We start from the raw sequence: 20,862 nt of genomic DNA on the forward strand, positions 1-20,862 counted from the left end.
CCTAGTTCCTTGAGGAAGAATTTTCCTCTTAATTCTTCCTCTGAGACTGAAAATGAATGATAGGGCTAAGTTGTGGAGACATACTAAACTATTAAAGGGGAAAAAAAATGAAAGACCAATGCTGTTTGTCATTTTGAAAAATCACAGAAAAGTTGACAGAATTGGGAAGCAAGAGCCTAAAACTGGGACTTTACATTTAGTAATAATAATGATGGTATTTGTTAAACACTAAACACTGGGGTAGGTACAAGGTAATTAGGTTGTCTCAAGAGGGGCTCAAAGTTTTAATCCCCATTTAACAGATGAGGTAACTGAGGCAAAGAGAAGTTAAGTGGCTTGCCCAAGGTCACACAGCAGACAAGTGGCAGAGCAGGGATTAGAATCCATTTATGGAGGGTGGGGGGTCCTTGTTTGAAGAGCGAGGGAAGAAGGGAGGAAATTGAGACCCAAGATGGAACCTGGTAGCAGTGTCAAATCCTCGTCCACAAGTGTGATGTTGAAATTTTTTTAGAAAAATTTCAGAGAAACAATTTTGGGAGCACTGATTTTGGCCTGAACAGCAAAGTGCCATTTCAGCTGGCATCAGTGTTGTAAAGTAATTGGCCAAACAGGTGGTTTGAAGCAACTGCAGCCCCACTAATGCTGGCCCAAGTGCATACAGCCCGTTGTTGGGTAGGGACAGTCTCTATATGTCGCCAACTTGTACTTCCCAAGCACTTAGTACAATGCTCTGCACATAGGAAGCGTTCAATAAATACGATTGAATGAATGAATACAGCTGCATATATGTAAGTGCATATATATGTATATGTGTGTGTACACATATACTTATAAGTATAGATAAGTACACCTTGAGACTACAGACCCTCCTTCAGAGTAGGGTTCAAGGAGTTGAACCCCAGCTCTTCTGGCCACCCCTTGCCAATTGAATCCACCCCCAATTCATTCATTGCCTCTTCTCCCCCTCCCTTCTGCATCACCCTGACTTGCTTCCTTTCTTTCTCCCCCCTCCCAGCCCCTCAGCACTTATGTACAGATCTGTAATTCATTTATATTAATGCCTGTCTCCTCCTCTAGACTGTAAAGGAGTTGTGGGCAGGAATACATCTTTTGTTATACTGTACTCTCCCAAGCACTTAGTACAGTGCTCTGCACACAGGAAGTGCTCAATAAATACAATTAACTGGTACTTATTAAGCACCACCTTTGTGCAAAGAGCTATACTAAAACACTGGGTAAGAATACAATAAAAGGTAAACAAGACCTATGTCACCCTTCCCTAACCCTCAGAGGTTCACAACCTAGAGAAGCAGCGTGGCTCAATGGAAAGAGCAGAGGATTGGGAGTCAGAGGTCATGGGTTCAAATCTCGGCTCTGCCAATTATCAGCTGTGTGACCTTAGGCAAGTCACTTAACTTCTCTGTGCCTCAGTGACCTCATCTGTAAAATGGGGATTAAGACTGTGAGCCCCACGTGGGACAACCTGATTACTTTGTATCTCCCCAGCGCTTAGTAAAGTGCTCTGCATATAGTAAGCACTCAATAAATACGATTGATGATGATGATGATAGTGCTTTGCACATAGTAAGCACTTAACCAATGCCATGCCACTAGGGGAGAATTGGGATGTTGTCCCTGGGCACATGAAAGACTGAAATTCATAAAGATTTGTCTTTATGACAAATATAAAAGCAATGTAAGAATACAAGAACAATGGTCAATCGATCAGTTGTATTTATTAAGAGCTTGCTATGTGCGGAACAGTCAGTCAGTCGTATTTATTGAGTGCTTACGACATGCAGAGCACTGGACTAACAGCTTGAAAGAGTATAATATAGCAATAGGCAGACACATTCCCTGCCCACAAAGAGCTGACAGTCTATAGGGAGAGACAGACATTAATATAAATGTTGCAGATATAGAAAGTACAGAGCACTATTCTAAGTCCTTGGGAGAGTATAACAGTTAGCAGACACGTTCCCTGCCCACCAGGTGCTTACATTCTAGAGGAACCTGGTAAAGGCTCAAAAACGCTGTGGTTAAGGGAACCATTTTCAGACTCCTTACCAGAATCACAGCTACAGGCTTTCAAATACGCAAAAATTAATTGAAGGCATCCTGCTACCTCTGCTGCCATCCTCCTCCTCCCCCGTCCTTCCTCTCCTGTTCAATCCAGTTAATCCCCACCTCCTGGTTCACTCACTGTCTCGCTTCTCAGGTTCAGCTCTATGGTTTTGCCTCTAATCATCTCCCAAGCCCCTGCAGTGGAAGCCCCTGCCTTTACCTCCCCTCATCCCCCTTCTCTTCCTCCCTGCCCATTCTGCCTTCCCTTCCCCATCCCTATTTTGGTTTACCCTGAGCCCTCAAACACATTCCCATTCCCTCTGTCTGGTCCCCAGACTTCTGTACCCTGTGCATGTTCATTTCTAGCTGGCTTCAGTGTTTAAAAGTAATCTTTGTGAAGCTGAAATAGGTCTAGGAAGGAAGCCCAGTTCCAGGTGGTTGGTTGGTTTTTCCATATGGCACTGCCAGGAAAGTGTTACTGCTGTCCCGTTAAAGGTGCAGGTGTATGAACACCGTATCCAAATGATTTTCAAGAGCCGTATGCTGTGGTTGTCCTTCTAGAAAAGGATTTAGTCCTTATTGACCTTGCACAAAATGGGTTAGAATTGGAATTTTATTGGCGGGGTATTGAGGAAAATGTGTTTACATATGGCAAAGAAAACCTTCAATTTTTGGCAACAAGTATTTATTTCTGTACAAAACATTTGGGAGTTTATTTTGGCTTAGTTTGTTGCAGTTTCCTTGCTCTTATTCTTCTATAGAGGAGAACAACGTGGCTCAGTGGAAAGAGCACGGGCTTGGGAGTCAGAGGTCATGGGTTCAAATGCCAGCTCTGCCACTTGTCAGCTGTGTGACTTTGGGCAAGTCACTTAACTTCTCTGAGCCTCAGTTACCTCATCTGTAAAATGGGGATTAAGAGTGTGAGCCCCACGTGGGACAACCTGATCACCTTGTATCCTCCCTAGCAATTAGAACAGTGTTTTGCACATAGTAAGCACTTAACAAATGCTATTATTATTATTATTATTATGAAGTGGACAACTCCCAAACCTCCTTGGTCATAGCAAATCATTTTGCTAGAGTCAGCTTTGCATTTCTTCCAGTTCCACTTTTGTTTTACTAGGCTGTGCTTGTAAAGCGTGTTGTGGTTGCTACGTCTTTGGTTTGTTCCCAGGGGCAGTAGCAGCTCTTTAAGAGAGCGTACTTAGCATATGTGTCAGCAGTCACAACCCCCAGGAGCTGAAACCCTGCTGCCCAACTCATCTGTGCTTTCTTTGGGCCCAGCAGGAAGCAAGGAGCTGGACTTTCTGGCAGAAAGTAGAAGAGGAACTTTCTCTTCTCCGGAGCTGTGTGTCCTTTGGTTTCTCAATCCTCCCCGGGCAAAGAAAGAGGTAAGATATGTTTTCCATCTCATCTACCTGTTTAGGGGTAAGGATCCTTGTTGCACTTGCGGTTACAGTTGTGTCGTCCTGCCAGCTGCTGAGATTGGAGGGGGACAAGATCCAAACCTAACCTGGGAATTTGAATTAGAAGGAGTCAAGTGGAAGAGGTTCTCTCTAATGAAATAGGAGGTAGGAAGCGGAAGGTATGATGGGCAAAGATCAAGTTAAAAATGGCATGGGGAAGTAACTGTTGAGCTTTGATTTCTTTTTTTTTTTTGTCCCCAAAGTTTGTAGAAAAATGACAAATGCATCAGGGAGAAGTGTTGTTTACATTCTCCTCTGATTTACTGAGTTGAGCCTCCATGCATTTAGCTGATGGTCATTTGGCTCTGAAGCCACTTCCCAAGCTTTCAGTAGGCTTGATCATTAATAATAATAATAATAATAATAATAGCAATGATGGCATTTGTTAAGCGCTTACTATGTGCAAAACACTGTTCTAAGCGCTGGGGGGGATACAAGGTGATCAGGTTGTCCCACGTGGGGCTCACAGTCTTCATCCCCATTTTACAGACGAGGTAACTGAGGCCCAGAGAAGTTAAGTGACTTGCCCAAAGTCACACAGCTGACATGTGGTGGAGTCAGGATTAGAACCCATGACCTCTGGCTCCCAAGCCCGTACTCTTTCCACTGAGCCACGCTGCTTCTCAATCATGTTCCCCCTCCAGCCAATAAGGAGACAAGCACTATGTTGTTTTAGAAGAAAAATATTTAAAAAGCAAGGATTTATAAACCATCTAAGGGGCTTGTCTCAAGACAATTCTCTGAATGTTGCTTTGTTGCTAAAAATAAAGATAATGGGGAAGAAGGTGAGAGAGTAGATGGAGTTATTGAGATTGGAATTTAGAGATCTACTGGGTAGATGTTATTGGGATTGAAGAGTTCACTCCTCAATTTCCCCCACTGCCGAATTGGCAGCCTTGGCTTTTATTACAGTGACCTGCTTTCCCATATCATCATCATCATCATCATCAATCGTATTTATAAATTGACTACTGTAGTATTACAAGTAGTAATGAAAGTTAGAAACCTTTTCTTTCTCTCGCTCTCTCCCTCATTCAGAGAAAGAGCATGTATTTGAAGAATCTGATTGAGAAAGTAAGAAATGTGTATTTGCCCTCTAAACCTTAGGGAATGTAGGGAAGTAAAAGGTTGAAAAAACAGAACTTGGCCTGTATTGGGCATTTGAAATGAAATTCCTCCAGCGAAGGGATGACTAGCTAGCAAGTGGGTCTGATTTCCTACCAATTCCAGCATTTTGCAGTTGTAGGTTTTATTCCAGAAAATAGTTACGAGTGAATTTTTACCTTATGAATTTTAATTTCCATTCTAGATGACTGTGAAATATATTTAGCTTGAATTAATGGGCAACTGAAAATACATTCATACCAGAATCCTTACAAAATGTTATATATGCTAACAGAGCCCTCAAAAAGACTTGCTCCTTCCTCCCCCTCGCTTATAAAATGTGTGAAATACAAAATAAATCCCCCTTTCCCCCTGATTTGAAATAATAATAATAATAATGGTATTTGTTAAGCATTTACTATGTGCAAAGCACTGGGGTAGATGCAAGGTGATCAGGTTGTCCCACATGGGGCTCACAGTCTTCATCCCCATTTTCCAGATGAGATAACTGAGGCACAGAGAAGTTAAGTGACTTGCCCAAAGTCACACAGCTGACAAGTGGTAGAGCTGAGATTAGAACCCATGACCTCCGACTCCCAAGCCCGGGCTCTTTCCACTGAGCCGTGCTGCTTCTCATGAACTCATGTAGGTAGAGCTTTAGGGACTTTAGAAGCTATTGGTTTGAAAGAGATATTACTGGTCTGGTATTCTTGGGGAAAGAGGAAACATAAAATTGCAATTGTTTCCAGGAAATAGAAGCATGGGAAAACTCTGTCAAAATCTCAAGACCAATAAATGTATGCATTAAAACTGGTCACGTGAGCAGTGGTCAGCAATTATTGTGGCAGAGTTTTGAAAGAATACAACTTTTCAAGGATGTAAGTGCGGTAAAAGAGCAGTGTGAGGGGAGGGTGTCTGTTTCTTTGAAATGACTTGTGATGTGCACTCATAAGATGCTGTGGGTTTTCAGATTTTGAGATCGTTCTGGTAGTTTCCCTTGAAAGTCTGATGTCAGTGAAATGTGATTAGTCACATAGGCCTGCTACTGCCCGGTTTGTTTCCACTCTGCAGTCTTTTTTTTTTTTCCACATTGCTGTGGTGAACTGTTCTGATGGTTTGGTCTGATGACTTGTTCTCAGATTAAAATAGGCCACTGGGTGAAACGAATAAGAAGCTACTACCTGGAAATGAAAGGACTTTATTCTTCACTCCCCCCTTCACCTCCTTTTCCAATTCCCAGCCATCACACTTTACTTTCGACCCCCCACCCCACCCCAAGTTCTTTTTCCCCCTCGTTGCAACAGTAACCTGAGTCTTGAATGGATGTTTGACCAGGTTTCATTTCTGAAATTCCATCATGTAATGGGTTATCTTGTATTTCTTCCCTGCCACCGCCCACCCAGAACCATGGAGGCTTTTGTATTTCAGAGGGAAGCATGAGACTCTGGAAATCAGTCGTGGTATTTTGGGTGCCTCTGAGTCCATAGATGATACCAGGCAGGCTAACAAAATCAGCGGTGGAACAGGGCCGGGATGGCATTCTGAGACCTATAGCTTTGCCTTTATGTCTAATCTGTCAGTGCTTTGCCACGATATATTGTCTATTGCTTTGACTGTTCTAACTCATGTCCTGTCCGCTTCAGAGCACTCGTGGAGCACGTATTCACTCATTCATTTATTCAATCGTATTTGAGTGTTTACTTTGTGCAGAACACTGTACCTAAGCCCTTGGGAGAGTACAATATGACAATAAACACACATTCTCTGCCTGTACATACCACATACATACCATACCGCAGCAGCATTGATTGCCTGCATTTTTGCTACAGGAAAATAGTCTCGCAGGAATGGGGAATTGATGGAGACCACTTAATAATGACAGGGTCTCCTTTTTATGGTATTTGTTAGGCGCTTAGTATATGCCAGACACTGTACTAAGCGCTAGGGTAGACACAAGCGCATCAGGTTGGGCTAAATCCACATCCCATATGGGGTTCACAGCCTTAATCCCCCTCCTCCCTCACCTCACTACTCTCCTACTACACCCAGCCCACTTTGCTCCTCTAATGCTAACCTTCTCACTGTACCTTGATCTCATCCATCTCACTGCTGACGTCTTATCCACGTCCTGCCTCTGGACTGGAACGCCCGCCCTCCCTCATGTCCAACAGGCAGTTACTCTCCTCCCCTTCAAAGCCTTATTGAAGGCACAACTCCTCCAAGAAGCCTCCCCTGACTAAGCCCTCTTTTCCTTTTCTTCAGCTTGCTTCTGCGACACCCTGTCTTGCTCCCTTTATTCATCTTTCCTCTCAGCCCCATAGCACTAATATTCATGTCTGTACCTTATTTCTGTTAATGTCTGTCTTCACTCCCCTTCACCCCACTCCCAGATCATAAGATCACTGTGGGCAGGGAATGAATCTGTTATATTGTACTCTCCTGAGTACTTAGTACAGTGCTCTGCACACAGTAAGGACTCAATGAATGTGATTGGACTGACAATCCCCATTTTATAGATGAGGTAACTGAGGCACAGAGAAGTGAAGTGACTTGCCCGAAGTCACAAATTACACAAGTGGTGGAGCCAGGCCAGTGCTCTTTCCAGTAGGCCAAGCTCCATCTCTACCGGTATTCCCTAGGGTGCCTACATACGGAAAGACATGCTCTCTCATGTCCACTTCCTCAGAGAGAGATTCTAGACCCTGTGGGTCAATCTTTCCTTCCCAAATTGAATGCTGATGGGGAGGAGGAAAGAGACTGTTCATAAAGGATTTTTCACATCAATCAGTTCATCACAAGTGGTTGAACTGGGGATTCCCCTAATGGCCCTTATGAGCAAAGTGTTCTATGTTTCTACAGTCATTGTTCCCAGAGTCAATTGCCATGGCCGCTGACCAGCTGGTCAACTCTGAGTTCACTACCCACAGGAAGTATTTCCTGATTTAGACTCAGGCCCAGCTCTAGGCTAATATATTCCAAGTGCATCTTAAGGCTCATTTCTAGCTGGTCAGTACTTTGCTATGATATATTGTCTATTGGTTTGACTGTTCTCACACATGTCCACTTTAGAGTACTTACAGAGCACTTATTCATTCATTTATTCAGTCATATTTATTGTTTACTTTGTGCAGAGCCCTGTACTAAGCACTTGGGAGAGAACAATACAACAATAAACAGACACACTCTCTGCCTGTACATACCACATACATACCATACCACAGCATTTCTGTACATACCTGGAATTTATTTATGATAATGTCTGTCTCCCCATCAAGACTGTAAGCTCATTTTTTTTAACTGCTTACTATGTGCCAGACATTGTTCTAAGCAATGGGGTAGAGTCAAGCTAATCAGGTTGCACTCAGTTCATGTCCCCCATGGGGCTCACAGTCTTAATCCCCATTTTGTGAATGAAGTCACTGAGGCCCAGAGAAGTGAATTGCCCAAGGTCACACAGCAGACAAGTGGTGGAACTGGAATTAGAACCCAGGTTCTTCTGACAACCAGGCCCTCGCTCTATCCACTAGACCGCAAGGCTTCTCGGTGCACACGGGGAACTTGTCTGCCGACTCTGTTTTATTGTACCCTCCCAAGCACTTAATACTCTGCACACAGTAAATGCTCAATAAATACAATTGAGTGCAAGCTCCTTCAGGAAAGGGACTGTATTTCCTTGTTATATGCCCAGTGCTCCGTATCGACCTGCTATGGAGCTGAGCAGTAAATCACAGCTGAAGGACTGAATGCGTGCTGATAGCCAGCAGTTGGTCAACTTGTTGGGGATGGAGGTACCAGGGCATGCTCGGTAAATGAAATAGACCACCATCCTTCATGTCGCACAAACCTGAAACTCCCCCCTCTCTCATTCCACCCACATATTCAATCCATCACTAAAAACTGCCATTCCCACCTTTACAACATCACTAAAATCCGCCCTTTCCTCTCCATCCAAACTATCAAACATGATCACTTACCCCATCCTATCTTATCTTTGCTGATCTCTCTGCCTCTTGTCTCTCCCCACTCCAGTCCATAGTTCACTCTGCTGCCATTTTTCTACAGAGAATGTTCTGGCCATGTTTTCCCACCCCTCGAGAAACTTCAGTGGTTGCCCATCCACCTCCACATCAAACAAAAACTCCACACCATTGGCTTTAAAGCACTCCATCACCTTGGCCCCTTTTAGACTGTGAACCCAATGTTGGGTAGGGACTGTCTCTATATGTTGCCAGTTTGTACTTCCCAAGCGCTTAGTACAGTGCTCTGCACACAGTAAGCGCTCAATAAATATGATTGATTGATTCTACCTCACCTTGCTACTCTCCTACTACAACCCAGCCCTCAAACTTCACTCCTCTTAATGCTAACCTTCTCACTCTACCTCGATCTCGTCTATCTCACTGCCAACCTCTTGTCCACATCCTGCCTCTGGTTTAGGATGCCCTCTCTCTTCATATCCAACAGACACTGACTCTTCCTGCCCCCTAGTACAGTGCCTGGCACATTGTAAGTGCTTAACAAATTCCATAATTATTAATTGTTATTATTGAGGCACCACATATCCAAGAGGCCTTCCCTGACTAAACCCTCCTTTCCTCCTCTTCCACTCCCTTCTGCATCACTCTGACTTGTTCCCTTTATTCATCTCTTATATTGTCCTCTCCCAAGTGCTTAGTACAGTGCTCCACACATAGTAAGCACTCAGTAAATACCACTGATTGAAACCGAAGTTCAGAGTAGATACTTGAGGTATGGAGCAGTTGACTGGACCAAGGTCACACTTTTTTTTTTCCATTCATTCAATCGTATTTAATAATAATAATAATAATAATAATGATGGCATTTATTAAGCACTTACTATGTGCAAAGCACTGTTCTAAGCGCTGGGGAGGTTACAAGGTGATCAGGTTGTCCCACGTGGGGCTCACAGTCTTAATCCCCATTTTACAGATGAGGTAACTGAGGCACAGAGAAGTTAAGTGACTTGCCCAAAGTCACACAGCTGACAATTGGCGGAGCCAGGGTTTGAACCCATGACCTCTGACTCCAAAGCCCGGGCTCTTTTCCACTGAGCCACGCTGCTTCTCACAGCGTGAGCGTATTTATTGAGCGCTTACTGTGTCCAGAGCACTGTACTAATCGCTTGGGAAGTACAAGTTGGCAACGTATAGAGACGGCCCCTACCCAACAGCAGGCTTCACACAGAAGGCAAGTGACAGAGCTGGGATTAGAACCCAGGTCTCTCACCTCCAGGACCCATGCTCTTTCCCCTAGGCCACAATGATTTCTCCCATATATCTTGTTCTTAACACTTAGTGCAGTGCATTGTTTGCAGAAGGTACTTAATAAATGCTGTTACTATTACTAGTCCTTTCAAAATTGTCCTTTCATCTTTGTGCCTCAGTTCCCTCATCTGTAAAATGGGAATTAAGTCTGTGAGCCTCCTGTGGGACAACCTGATTGCCTTGTAACCTCCCCAGCGCTTACAACAGTGTTTTGCACATAGAAAGCGCTTAACAAATGCCATCATTATTATAGAGAAGCAGCATGGCTCAGTGGAAAGAGCACGGGCTTTGGAGTCAGAGGTCATGAGTTCAAATTCCGACTCTGCCAATTGTCAGCTGTGAGACTTTGGGGAAGTCACTTAACTTCTCTGTGCCTCTGTTACCCCATCTATAAAATGGGGATTAAGACTGTGAGCCCCACGTGGGACAACCTGATCGCCTTGTAACCTCCCCATCGCTTAGAACAGTGCTTTGCACATAGTAAGCGCTTAATAAATGCCATTAAAAAAAATCCTTTCAACTTGTCCTTTCAAGAAGCTGTACAGCCTAGTGGCTAGAGCATGGACCTAGGAGTCAGAAGGACCTGGGTTCTAATCCCGGCTCCACCACTTATCTAGTGTGTGATCTTGGGCAAGTCACTTCACTTCTCTGGGCCTCAGTTACCTCATCTGCAAAATGGAGATGAAGACTGTGAGCCTCATATGGGACATGAACTATGTCCAACTTGATTAGCTTGTACCTGCCCCAGCACTTAGTACAGTGCCTGGCCCATAGTAAGTACGTAACAAAAACCATAAAAACCAAAACAGAAACTCGTGCAGTTAAGTAATACCCTCAACGGAGGCGGCAGTAACAGTTCTTACTGTGGAGGACCATGATTCATTCAGTTGTATTTGAATGCTTACTGTGTGCAGTGCATTGTACTAAGCACTTGGGAGAGTACAATACAACAGTAAGCAGGCACTGCCCACAACAAGCTTACAGTCTAGAGTTGATTTGCTACATCGTTAAACTGGACGACGACCAGCCCCGTCACCACAAAATTGCACTATGTCCTAATGTTGCCTCATGGCACATTGATGCTAAGGCTGAACAAGTTACAGAGGGAGTTCATCAGGCTTACGGTGACAAAGTAGAATTTCTGAGCTCTGACTCCTGTGTGGCTGCACTTTTCTTTAGGCAGTGGTATTGTGGTAGTTTTGCTTGTTAATTTGTTTTGATGTGTATAATTCTATTTATACCGATGCCTGTTTACTTGCTTTGATGTCTGTCTCTCCGCTTCTAGACTGTAAGCCCAGTGTTGGCAGGGATTGCCTCTATTGCTGAATTGTACCTTCCAAGCATAGTGCTTTGCACACAGTAAGTGCTCAATAAATAACGACTGGATGAATGAATTTCACCTTTTTACCTTTTTGGTACCTATTAATTGCACACATTCACAAAAAAAAGTCATCAAGCCACAGTTCAGTCAGTGAATGGTATTTATTGAGCGCTTACTGTGTGCAGAGCCCTGTACTAATCACTTGGGAGAGAACAGTTTAGGAGAGTTTGGGATATACGGTCCCTGCTCTCCAGGAGTTTGCAGTCTAATAATTGCGTTATGTGTAAAGCATTTTATTATGTGACAAGCACTGTTTGGGATATACGGTCCCTGCTCTCCAGGAGTTTACAGTCTAATAATTGTGTTATATGTAAAGCATTTTATTATGTGACAAGAACTCTAGAGTAGGTACAAGATAATCAAGTTCCACATGGGACTCACAATCTAAGTAGGACAGAGAACAGGTATCAAATTCCCATGCTGCAGATGAGGGAACTGAAGCATGGAGAAGTTAAGTGACTTGCTCGTGGTTTAGAACCCTGGTCCTCTGACTCTGAGACACGTGTTCTTTCCACTAGGCCATGCTGCTTCCCTATTGTACTATCAATTAAATGGAATCTTAGGTGGGAGGGGGCTGTGGACATCCAGTTCGTTATTAGAGAAGATAACAAGCAGGATGGGAGCCAAACCTTTTATCTAGCCCCAACAGAAACAACATAGATATGGCTCATATGACAGCTTACGAAGGTCGTTTAAAGCACATGAACAAATGATAAAACTGCTGTTCTGCTGCCGCCTCCAACTTCACTTACCCTTTTTTTTAAAAAAAAAAAATCCAGTATTTAGTAAGTTGGGAAGAACAATTGATCATATTTAATTTAACTCATGCCTCAGATGTCCTCTTGTAATGGTATTTATTGAGCCCTTACATTGTGCAGAGCACTGTACTAAGTGCCGGGTAAGAGTACAGAGGTGGGAATTAGGCACAGACCCCCACCCATCAAGAAACTCACAACCTGTGAATACAAGTGGGGGAGGAGAGGGGTGATAGACACATCAGGAATAGTGAAGTAATAAAATATTAAAACAGCATAAGATACAAGGTCAAATAATTTGTCAGTCTTATTGAGTGCTTCCTGTGTACAGACCACTGTGCCAAATGCTTGGGAGAGTACACTATAGCAAGAAACAGACACATTCCCTGCCCACAGCAAGCTTACAGTCTAGAGGGGGAGACAGGCATTAATATTCATTCAGATTTCAGTGCTTACTGTGTGCAGAGCACTGTATAAATATATTACAGATGTGTATGTAAGTGTGGTGGACTTCTACAGCAAAGTAAATGAAAATCCGTAGGGAGTTGTAATTGAAGGAGCAGAATTTCAGGCTCCTCAAGATTGAGTCCACGGCATACCAGAAGCCACAGCAATGGCTATCACAGTCTCTAGCAGATTCTTTTGATAGGTTCAAATTATTAAACTCTTTGTGGGCAGGGAATATGTCTGCTAACTCTGTTTTGGTTTTGATTTGTTTCCACAGTATTTCTTAAGTGCTTACTTTGTGCCAGATGCTTTACTAAGCACCGGAGTAGATACAAGATAATCAGGTTGGACACAGTCCATATCTCACATGGGGCTCACAGTCTTGAACCTCATTTTACCAATGAGGGAACTGAAGCACAAAAAAGTGAGGTGACTTGCCTAAGATCACACAGCAGACAAGTGGCAGAGCCGGGTTTAGAACCCAGGTCTGGTTTCCCAGGCCCATGTTCTATCCCCTAGTCTGTGTTGTACTCTCTCAAGTGCTTAGTACAGTGCTCTGCCCATCAAAATCATCTCAAGCAGCCTCTTGTAAGGTGAGGGTTTCTAAGGAAAGGGTTTCCTTCATAGTAAATCTAAAAACGTCTAGCATTAGCAAATTGGAAAGACAAGGTCCATGTTCATCTGGAGCACCTGGTCTTCCATCTAGTAGCATTAGCGGGAGACTGGAGTTGAAAACCAACAAAAGATAAGGACAAAATAATGTTGTCTCTGCTTTCCCATAGGTTTCAAACCTAATGGCAGTTTCATTCCTATCGTTACCAACAGGAATTTCCTGAAGAGGACTCAAGTAAAATAAGCCATTTCTTCTTGTCGTGGTTCTTTGAAGCTCTCCACGGCTTGAAAAACTGCGATTGCTGTGCAGAAACTAGAAATCACACTTTGTCTACCACAACCTTTGGAGCGATCTCAGCAGGCAGGAAGTGAAATGGTCTTGAAACAGATGGGAGTGCAGCTGCTTTGACAGGACTCGGCAAGCATTTAGGAGAACAAGAGGCCCTTCAGAAGGGGTGAAGTCTTAGTGTTTTCTCATCTTGAAGAGCAAGACAGTGTAAAAAAAAAAAAACCAACAAAACCCAACAATCATCAGCAAAATAAAAGCACCCCGAGACATTGGAGCTGCTTGGTTGGATGAAGTAGCTCGACCCTCACAGCCTGAGGATCTGAAGCTGGTGGAAGAAGCGGAAAAAGATGACTGAGGAGGTCAACCTACATTTCCTCCAGGAACTGGAACGAGAGATAGTCCTACAGGTCCTGTACCGTGACCAGCTGGTCCAGAAGGTTGAGGAAGAACGGATAAGGTACTCTGTCATTTCTGTACGATGTCAGTCTTTCCAGCCTCCTCGTTTAAGGCTCCTTCTGAGTTGGCTGTCAGTGGCGGAAGGTCATGGGGAGGGATGCCCCCTTTGGAGGCTAACTGCTGTGGAGAGGGGGACCTCTTGGGTGGGAGATAAACTGGGTGCCTCTTCTTTAATGCCATTTAAAGGCATGTCTTTTGCTTGCTGATTGGAGAATGCTTGGAATTCACAGTGGCCATGATGGGCTTAATAATAATAATAATAATTGTGATATTTATTCAGCACTTACTATGTGCCAGACACTGTACTAACTGCTGGGCATGGGCAATGGAGAGAGGTACCAGCTGGGAAGCAGTGTTGCCTAGTGGAAAGAGCACAGGTCTGGCAATCAGAGGACCTGGGTTCTAATTCCTGCTCTGCCCCTTGTCTACTGTGACCTTGGCACATCACTTAACTTCTTTGTACCTCAGTTACCTCATTTCTAAAATGAGGATTCAGTATGCTGCTTCTCTGTTGAATGTTGAGACTTGATTTTTTTTGGTCTGTTTTTAATGTGCTGGAGAGAAGCATTTTGTTTTGAACTTTTTAAATCACCAGAAAATTAATCCATTTTTCATAGACTTTTTACCATGGCAGAACAGATAAATACTGCCAATAAAAGAGAAGAAAACAGGAAGCAGTGTGGCCTAGTGGGAAGAAGCATGGGCCTGAAAGTGAGAGGAACTGGGTTCTAATCTTAGCTCCACCACAGGTCTGCTGTGTGACCTTGGGCAAGCCATTTAACTTCTCTGTGCTGTTCCCTCTTCTGCAATTGGGAATTAAGGCTGCAAACACCATGTAAAATATGGCCCATGTCCAACCTGATTAACTTGTTTAAATCAATTCATTAATCAGTGGTATTTAAGTGCTTACTATGTGCAGCACACTATTAACTGCTTGGGAGAGTACAGTGCAACAGAATGAACAGATACGTTCCCTGCTCATAACAAGTTTACAGTTTACTGTACTGTAGAGTTTAGAGTCAAGAGGGGGAGACAGACATTCAGTGTAAATAAAAATTTCATAATTTATAACTTAAAGATATGTACATAAGGGCTTTAGGGTGGGGATTGGGACAAATGTCCAGTGTCCAAGGGTCAAAGAGTTAACTATGTAACCCAGCACTTAGTACCTAGCTCGTAGTAGGCACTTAACAAACACCATCAAAAAATGGGTGAATCAAGAACTGGTTTTGTTATGATTCTCTCAAAATGAAGTATGAAGTGTCCCAGCTATGATAAAATGGGGGAAGTCTCCTGAGATTTGGAACAGAAACTTGAGAACAGCCAAGCTAGACCTTAACCATCTCACCATCTCACTTCCTGCTGCTCTGTGTCTCTCCGAGCCACATGCCCTAGTGGACGGAGCACGGGCCTGAGAGTCAGAAGGACCTGAGTTCTAATCCCGGCTCTGCCACCATTCTGCTGTGTGACCTCGGGCAAGTCAGTTCACTTCCCTGAGCCAAAGTTCCCTCATCTGTAAAATGCAAATTGACTGTGTGCCCCTTGTGGAACAGGGACTGTGTCCAACCTGATTAGCCCAGTGCTTAACAAGTTGTATCATCATCATTCACCCGTCCCTCTGATCTCCGGGTGGGCCTGGGAGGAACTGCCTCTGGGAAGCAGAATAGGCCTCAGGGTCAAATCGAATCAAATCTCACATTTACCATTTGGGGTTGTGGGGCGAAGGAAGCTGAGACTGCAGCTGCAACAGCTCCGATGGAGAGGAGCAAAGAGCGCCAGCCAGAACTACCGTCAGAGCTCCTGTGCCCGCTGCCACGGGGCGCTGGGACTGCTGATGAACCGAGGGGCCGTGTGCCAAGGCTGCAGCCACCGTGTCTGCTCCCAGTGCCGCCTGTTCCTGGAGAACACCCGGCTGTGGAAGTGCACCGTATGCTTCGCCGATGGGTGAGTCTTTGGACAGGCACCTGTCCCAGGGGGATGGTGGTAATGCGATAGCAAGGAAAAAATGAAAACTGGGAGCCGAGGAAGCTCCACAGATTATTCCCTGTAATATGTCCGGGAGGTATGCATCGGCTGTTAGGCCATGCTTGTTAAATACAGTTAATAATAATGATGATAATAATGGTATTTGGTCACTCATTCATTCTGTCCTATTTATTGAGTGCTGATTAAGCTCTTGGGAGAGTACAATATAATAATAATGGTATTTGTTAAGCACTTACTATGTGTCAAACATTGTTCTAAACTCTGGGGTGATGATAATAATATGGTGCTTGTTAAACACTTACTATGTGCCAAGCACTGATCTAAGCGCAGGGGTAGTAATAATAATAATAATAATAATGGCATTTATTAAGCGCTTACTATGTGCAAAGCACTGTTCTAAGCGCTGGGGAGGTTACAAGGTGATAAGGTGATATAAGAAGCAGCATGGCTATGAGAAGCAGCGTGGCTCAGTAGGAAAGAGCACGGGCTTTGGAGTCAGAGGTCATGGGTTCAAATCCCGGCTCTGCCAATTGTCAGCTGTGTGACTTTGGGCAAGTCACTTCACTTCTCTGGGCCTCAGTTCCCTCAACTGTAAAATGAGGATTAAGACTGTGAGCCCCCCGTGGGACAACCTGATCACCTTGTAACCTCCCCAGCGCTTAGAACAGTGCTTTGCACATAGTAAGCGCTTAATAAATGCCATTATTATTATTATTATTATTGTAAGTTTGTCCCATGGGGGGCTCACAGTCTTAATCCCCATTTTACAGATGAAGGAACTGTGGCACAGAGAAGGGATGCGATTTGCCTGAGGTCACACGGCAGACAAGGGGCAAAGGCAGAATTAGAACTCAAGTCCTTCGGACTCCCAGGCCCGTGCTTTGTCCACTAGGCCACAATGCTTCTCATTTAAAGTCTCACACTCCTACTTATTTTCCCTGCCAATTTCAGTTTTCCCGTCTCTGTCATTTTAAGTGACCATAAAAGCAAACTAAACTTTTTAAAAAATGGGATTAAGCATTTACTTTGTGCCAGGTACTGTACTAAGTGCAGGGGTAGATACAAGCAAATCTGGATGGACATAGTCCAGTCCCATATGGGGCTCGTGGTCATATTCCCCAATTGGTCAATCAGTCGTATTTATTGAGCACTGTACTAAGTGCTTGGGAGAGTACAATGCAACAGAGTTGTTAGACATGTTCCGTGCTCACAACAAGCTTACAGCTACAGATGAGGTAACTGAGGCCCAAAGAATTAAAGTGAAAACAGGGAGGGGAGAGTCAATGGAAGACGAGTTTGAAGCCATGGAATAAGTGCAGTGGGGGTAAATAAAGTATTGATACCAAGGGGAAGTATTGCCTCTGCCTCCTCACTGTGTTTGATTCTACTCAATCAATGACATTTATTGAGTGCTTACTATGAGCAGGGCACTGTACTAAGTGCTGAGAGCGTACAATACACAGAATTAGCTGACATGTTCCCTGCCCATAACTGTCTGTCTCCTTCTGCATCTGTGTGTCTGCTCTCTTTACATCTCTTTCTATCTCTGAATCCCCCTCCTGCTCTGGACCCCTCCCACCCTCTCTGTCTCTCTCTCCATCCATGCTGTTTCATTTCCTGCTCTTTTCTTCCCTTTGCCCAAGTGTGGTATGAGGAACTAGTTGGAGAGTTTGAGGGACAAGGTGGACCGTTGGTGAAGGTAGTGGAACCGAGGTGAAGCAGCTTCAGGGCACGGAAGAGTCTATTTTAAAACAGGTGCAACTCCTTTAAGCCACCACAACCTAATTTTATTGGGGATTTACTGAGCTAAACTCTCTCTAATCTCTTTTTCTCTGTATAAAAGATTTATTTCATTTGCAAGTTCATTCATTCATTCAATCGTATTTATTGAGCGCTTACTGTGTGCAGAGCACTGTACTAAGCACTTGGAAAGTACAATTCAGCAACAGACAATCCCTACCCAACAAGTGACTCACAGTCTAGAAAGGGGAGACAGACAACAAAACAAGTGGACAGGCATCAAAACCGTCAAAATAGATAAATAGAATTATAGATATATACCCGTCATTAATAAAATAGAGTAATAAGTATGTACAAATATACACAAGTTCTGTAGGGAGGGGAAGGGGTTAGAGCAAAGGGAGGGAGTAGGGGCAAAGGGGAGGGGAGGAGAGGTGTTTGGGTCTTCTGGGCTATGTACTTTGACTTTCAAATCCTGCTTTGTAGAACCGGAGTTCACGAATCACTTCAGTGACTTTTCAGAGTGTGTACAGTTTTCTTTTAATATAAGAATGTAAGTTCACAACTTATGAGGCAGCCTTTGCTAAATGAAAAATGAAAGACTGATTCAAAGGAAAAATGCCGAAACAAGAGCTAATAGTCATGCTTCTGCTAAATCAAGGGACAGATTATGTCTTACAGGTGTAATGTGATGATCAGATAGGGTTTAGGATTTATGGAATGCAGGTTTCATTGCAAGGGTTAAAAGATACTATGAGATGAACATGATGGTTGATCAATTCTCACCTAATTTCATTAATGACAGTGTTGGAGTGAGGTTAGGAATATGTTTCATAGGGGTATGAGCCCTTCTGTCCAGTTGAATTTTAAGGTTGTGAGCAGAGCAATAGCAGCCCCAGACTGAGCCCCCTCCTTCCTCTCCCCCTCCCCATCCCCCTGGCCCTACCTCCTTCCCCTCCCCACAGCACCTGTATATATATTTGTACAGATTTATTACTCTATTTTACTTGTACATATTTACTATTCTATTTATTTTGCTAATGATGTGCATATAGCTTTAATTCTATTCTGACGATTTTGACACCTGTCTACGTGTTGTCTGTTTTCCCCTTCTAGACTGTGAGCCCATTGTTGGGTAGGGACCGTCTCTATATGTTGCCGACTTGTACTTCCCAAGCACTTAGTACAGTGCTCTGCACACAGTAAGTGCTCAATAAATATGATTGAATGATTGAATTGACAGAATGTGGATTCTTGAACAGACAAAAGCATTCAGTGGTAACATGGGCCCTTTCAGGATCTGCCAAGCAAGGTCACCTGCAGATATATCAAGAAAGATAACAGAAATACTATCAAAGAACTAAAAACTGCTCTTATATTTCTGAAAATTTGGTTCTGTTTACCTACTCGGTGTGTTCAGAAGTTTGTTTTGGAGGGTTTTTTTCTGATGGTATCTGTTAAGCACTTACTGTGCTGCCAGACATCAGTGTGGACGCAGTCCATGGCCCATGTGGGGCTCACGGTCTTAATTTCCATTTTAAAGATGAGGTAACTGAGGCCCAGAGATGTTAAGTGACTTGCCTAAGGTCACACAGTAGATAGGTGGTGGAGCCAGAATTAGAACCCAGGACCTCTGACTGCCAGGTCCATGTTCTTTCCACTAGGTCAAACTGCTTCTCACTTGATCAAGAAATATTCTTCCAAATATGGTGTTCAGATTAAGGAATTAGCTTGTCCATCTCCTGGATCCATCCCTTCCTCTCCACCCAGAAGCTGTCATTCTGGTTGAATCATGGCTAGACTATTGTAATAGGTTTTCAGGCATGTAAATATTTGGGGGACAGAGGAGAGGGGAAAGACAAAGTGGGGCAAAGGTAATCCAGAGGAAGTCTTTAAGCTTGATGAGTAATGTCTGGAAGCATCATGAGACTTAATTCTTTTCCTTTCTCTATTTTGTGCCTAAAAATATTCTTATTTTTGAAAGTAATACCTCAATCAATTAGTAGTATTTATTGTGTGCTTACTGTCTGCAGGGCACTGTACCAAGCTCTTGGGAGACTAAAGTTGGTTGCCCACAATGACCTTCAGTCTAGAGGGGGAGACAGGCATTGGTATAAATACATTACAGATATATACATTAAGTGCTATGGGGCTGAAGGTGGGGTGACTATGAAGTACTTCAATGATACAGATCTAAGTGCAAGTGTGGCACAGAAGGGAAAAGAGGGGTTAATGGGGGGGAGGGCCTTTTGGAGGAGTTGGGATTTTAATGAGACTTTGAAGGTTGGGAGAGTGGTGATCTGTCATGTGGAAGGATGAGGGAATTCCAGGCCAGAGGGAGGTTGTGAGAAAGGGGACAGAGGCGAGATAGATGAGATTGAGGTTTAGTGAGCAAGCTGGCACAGGAGGAGCGGAGTGTGTGGGTTGGACTGTAAGTAGAAAATCAGCGAGATAAGGTAGGAGGGGGTGAGCTGATGGTAAGGAGTTCCTGTTTGATGTAGAGACGAATGGGCAACCACTGGAGGTTCTTGAGGAGTGGGGGATGTGGACGGAACACTTATTGAGATAAGTGATCTGGGCAGCAGAGTCAGGTGTCTCTACTTGGATATCCTCCCGTCACCTCAAACTCCTATCTTCCCACCCAAACTCTGTTCTCCCCCGACTTTCCCACCACTGTAAATGGCACCACCATCCTTTCTGTCTCACAAACCCGTAAACTTGGTGTTGTCCTTGACTCCTCTCTCTCATTCAACCCACATATTCAATCCATCGTTAATCCTGTCGGTTCCACCTTCACAACATAGCTAAAACCTGCCCTTTCTTCTCCATCCAAACTGCTATCATGTTAATACAATCACTCATCCTATCCCACCTGGATTACTACAGCATCCTCTTTGCTAACCTCCAGCCTCCTGTCTCTCCCCACTTCAGTTCATACTTTGCTGCCCAGATCGTCTTTCTACAAAAACGTTCGGGACATGTCACCCCACTCCTCAAAAAACTCTAGGGGTTTCCTCACCATTGGTTTTAAAGCCCTCCACCACCTTGCCCTCTCCTTCTACAACCCAGCCTGCACACTTCACTCCTCTAGTGCTAACCTTCTCACTGTACCTCAATCTTTCCTGTCTCACTGCCAATCTCTAGCCCATGTCCTGCCTCTGGCCTGGAATGCCCTCCCTCCTCAAATCTGACAGACAATTACCCTCACCCTCTTCAAAGCCTTACTGAAGGCACATCTCCTCCAAAATGCTTTCCCAGATTAAGCCCCACTTTTCCT

At 44.0% G+C, this 20,862-nt stretch overlaps 1 protein-coding gene across 3 annotated transcripts in view; it reads left to right on the forward strand.

Moving 5' to 3' along the window:
- The window catches only part of SYTL3 (synaptotagmin like 3), a 102,346-nt gene that overhangs the window by 7,860 nt on the left and 73,624 nt on the right, over positions 1-20,862 (forward strand). For 2 of the 3 annotated variants that reach the window (XM_038760622.1, XM_038760631.1), the window contains exons 2-4: positions 3,352-3,455; positions 13,328-13,860; positions 15,585-15,803. In XM_038760622.1, the coding sequence (XP_038616550.1) occupies positions 13,751-13,860; positions 15,585-15,803 (329 nt within the window). In that variant the 5' untranslated portion in view covers positions 3,352-3,455; positions 13,328-13,750. The remainder of the gene's footprint in view (positions 1-3,351; positions 3,456-13,327; positions 13,861-15,584; positions 15,804-20,862) is intronic. The other variant, XM_038760638.1, reaches the window with a different exon arrangement.

This window comes from Tachyglossus aculeatus, chromosome 2 (genome assembly GCF_015852505.1).
Source record: "Tachyglossus aculeatus isolate mTacAcu1 chromosome 2, mTacAcu1.pri, whole genome shotgun sequence".
Taxonomy (NCBI): Eukaryota; Metazoa; Chordata; class Mammalia; order Monotremata; family Tachyglossidae; genus Tachyglossus; species Tachyglossus aculeatus.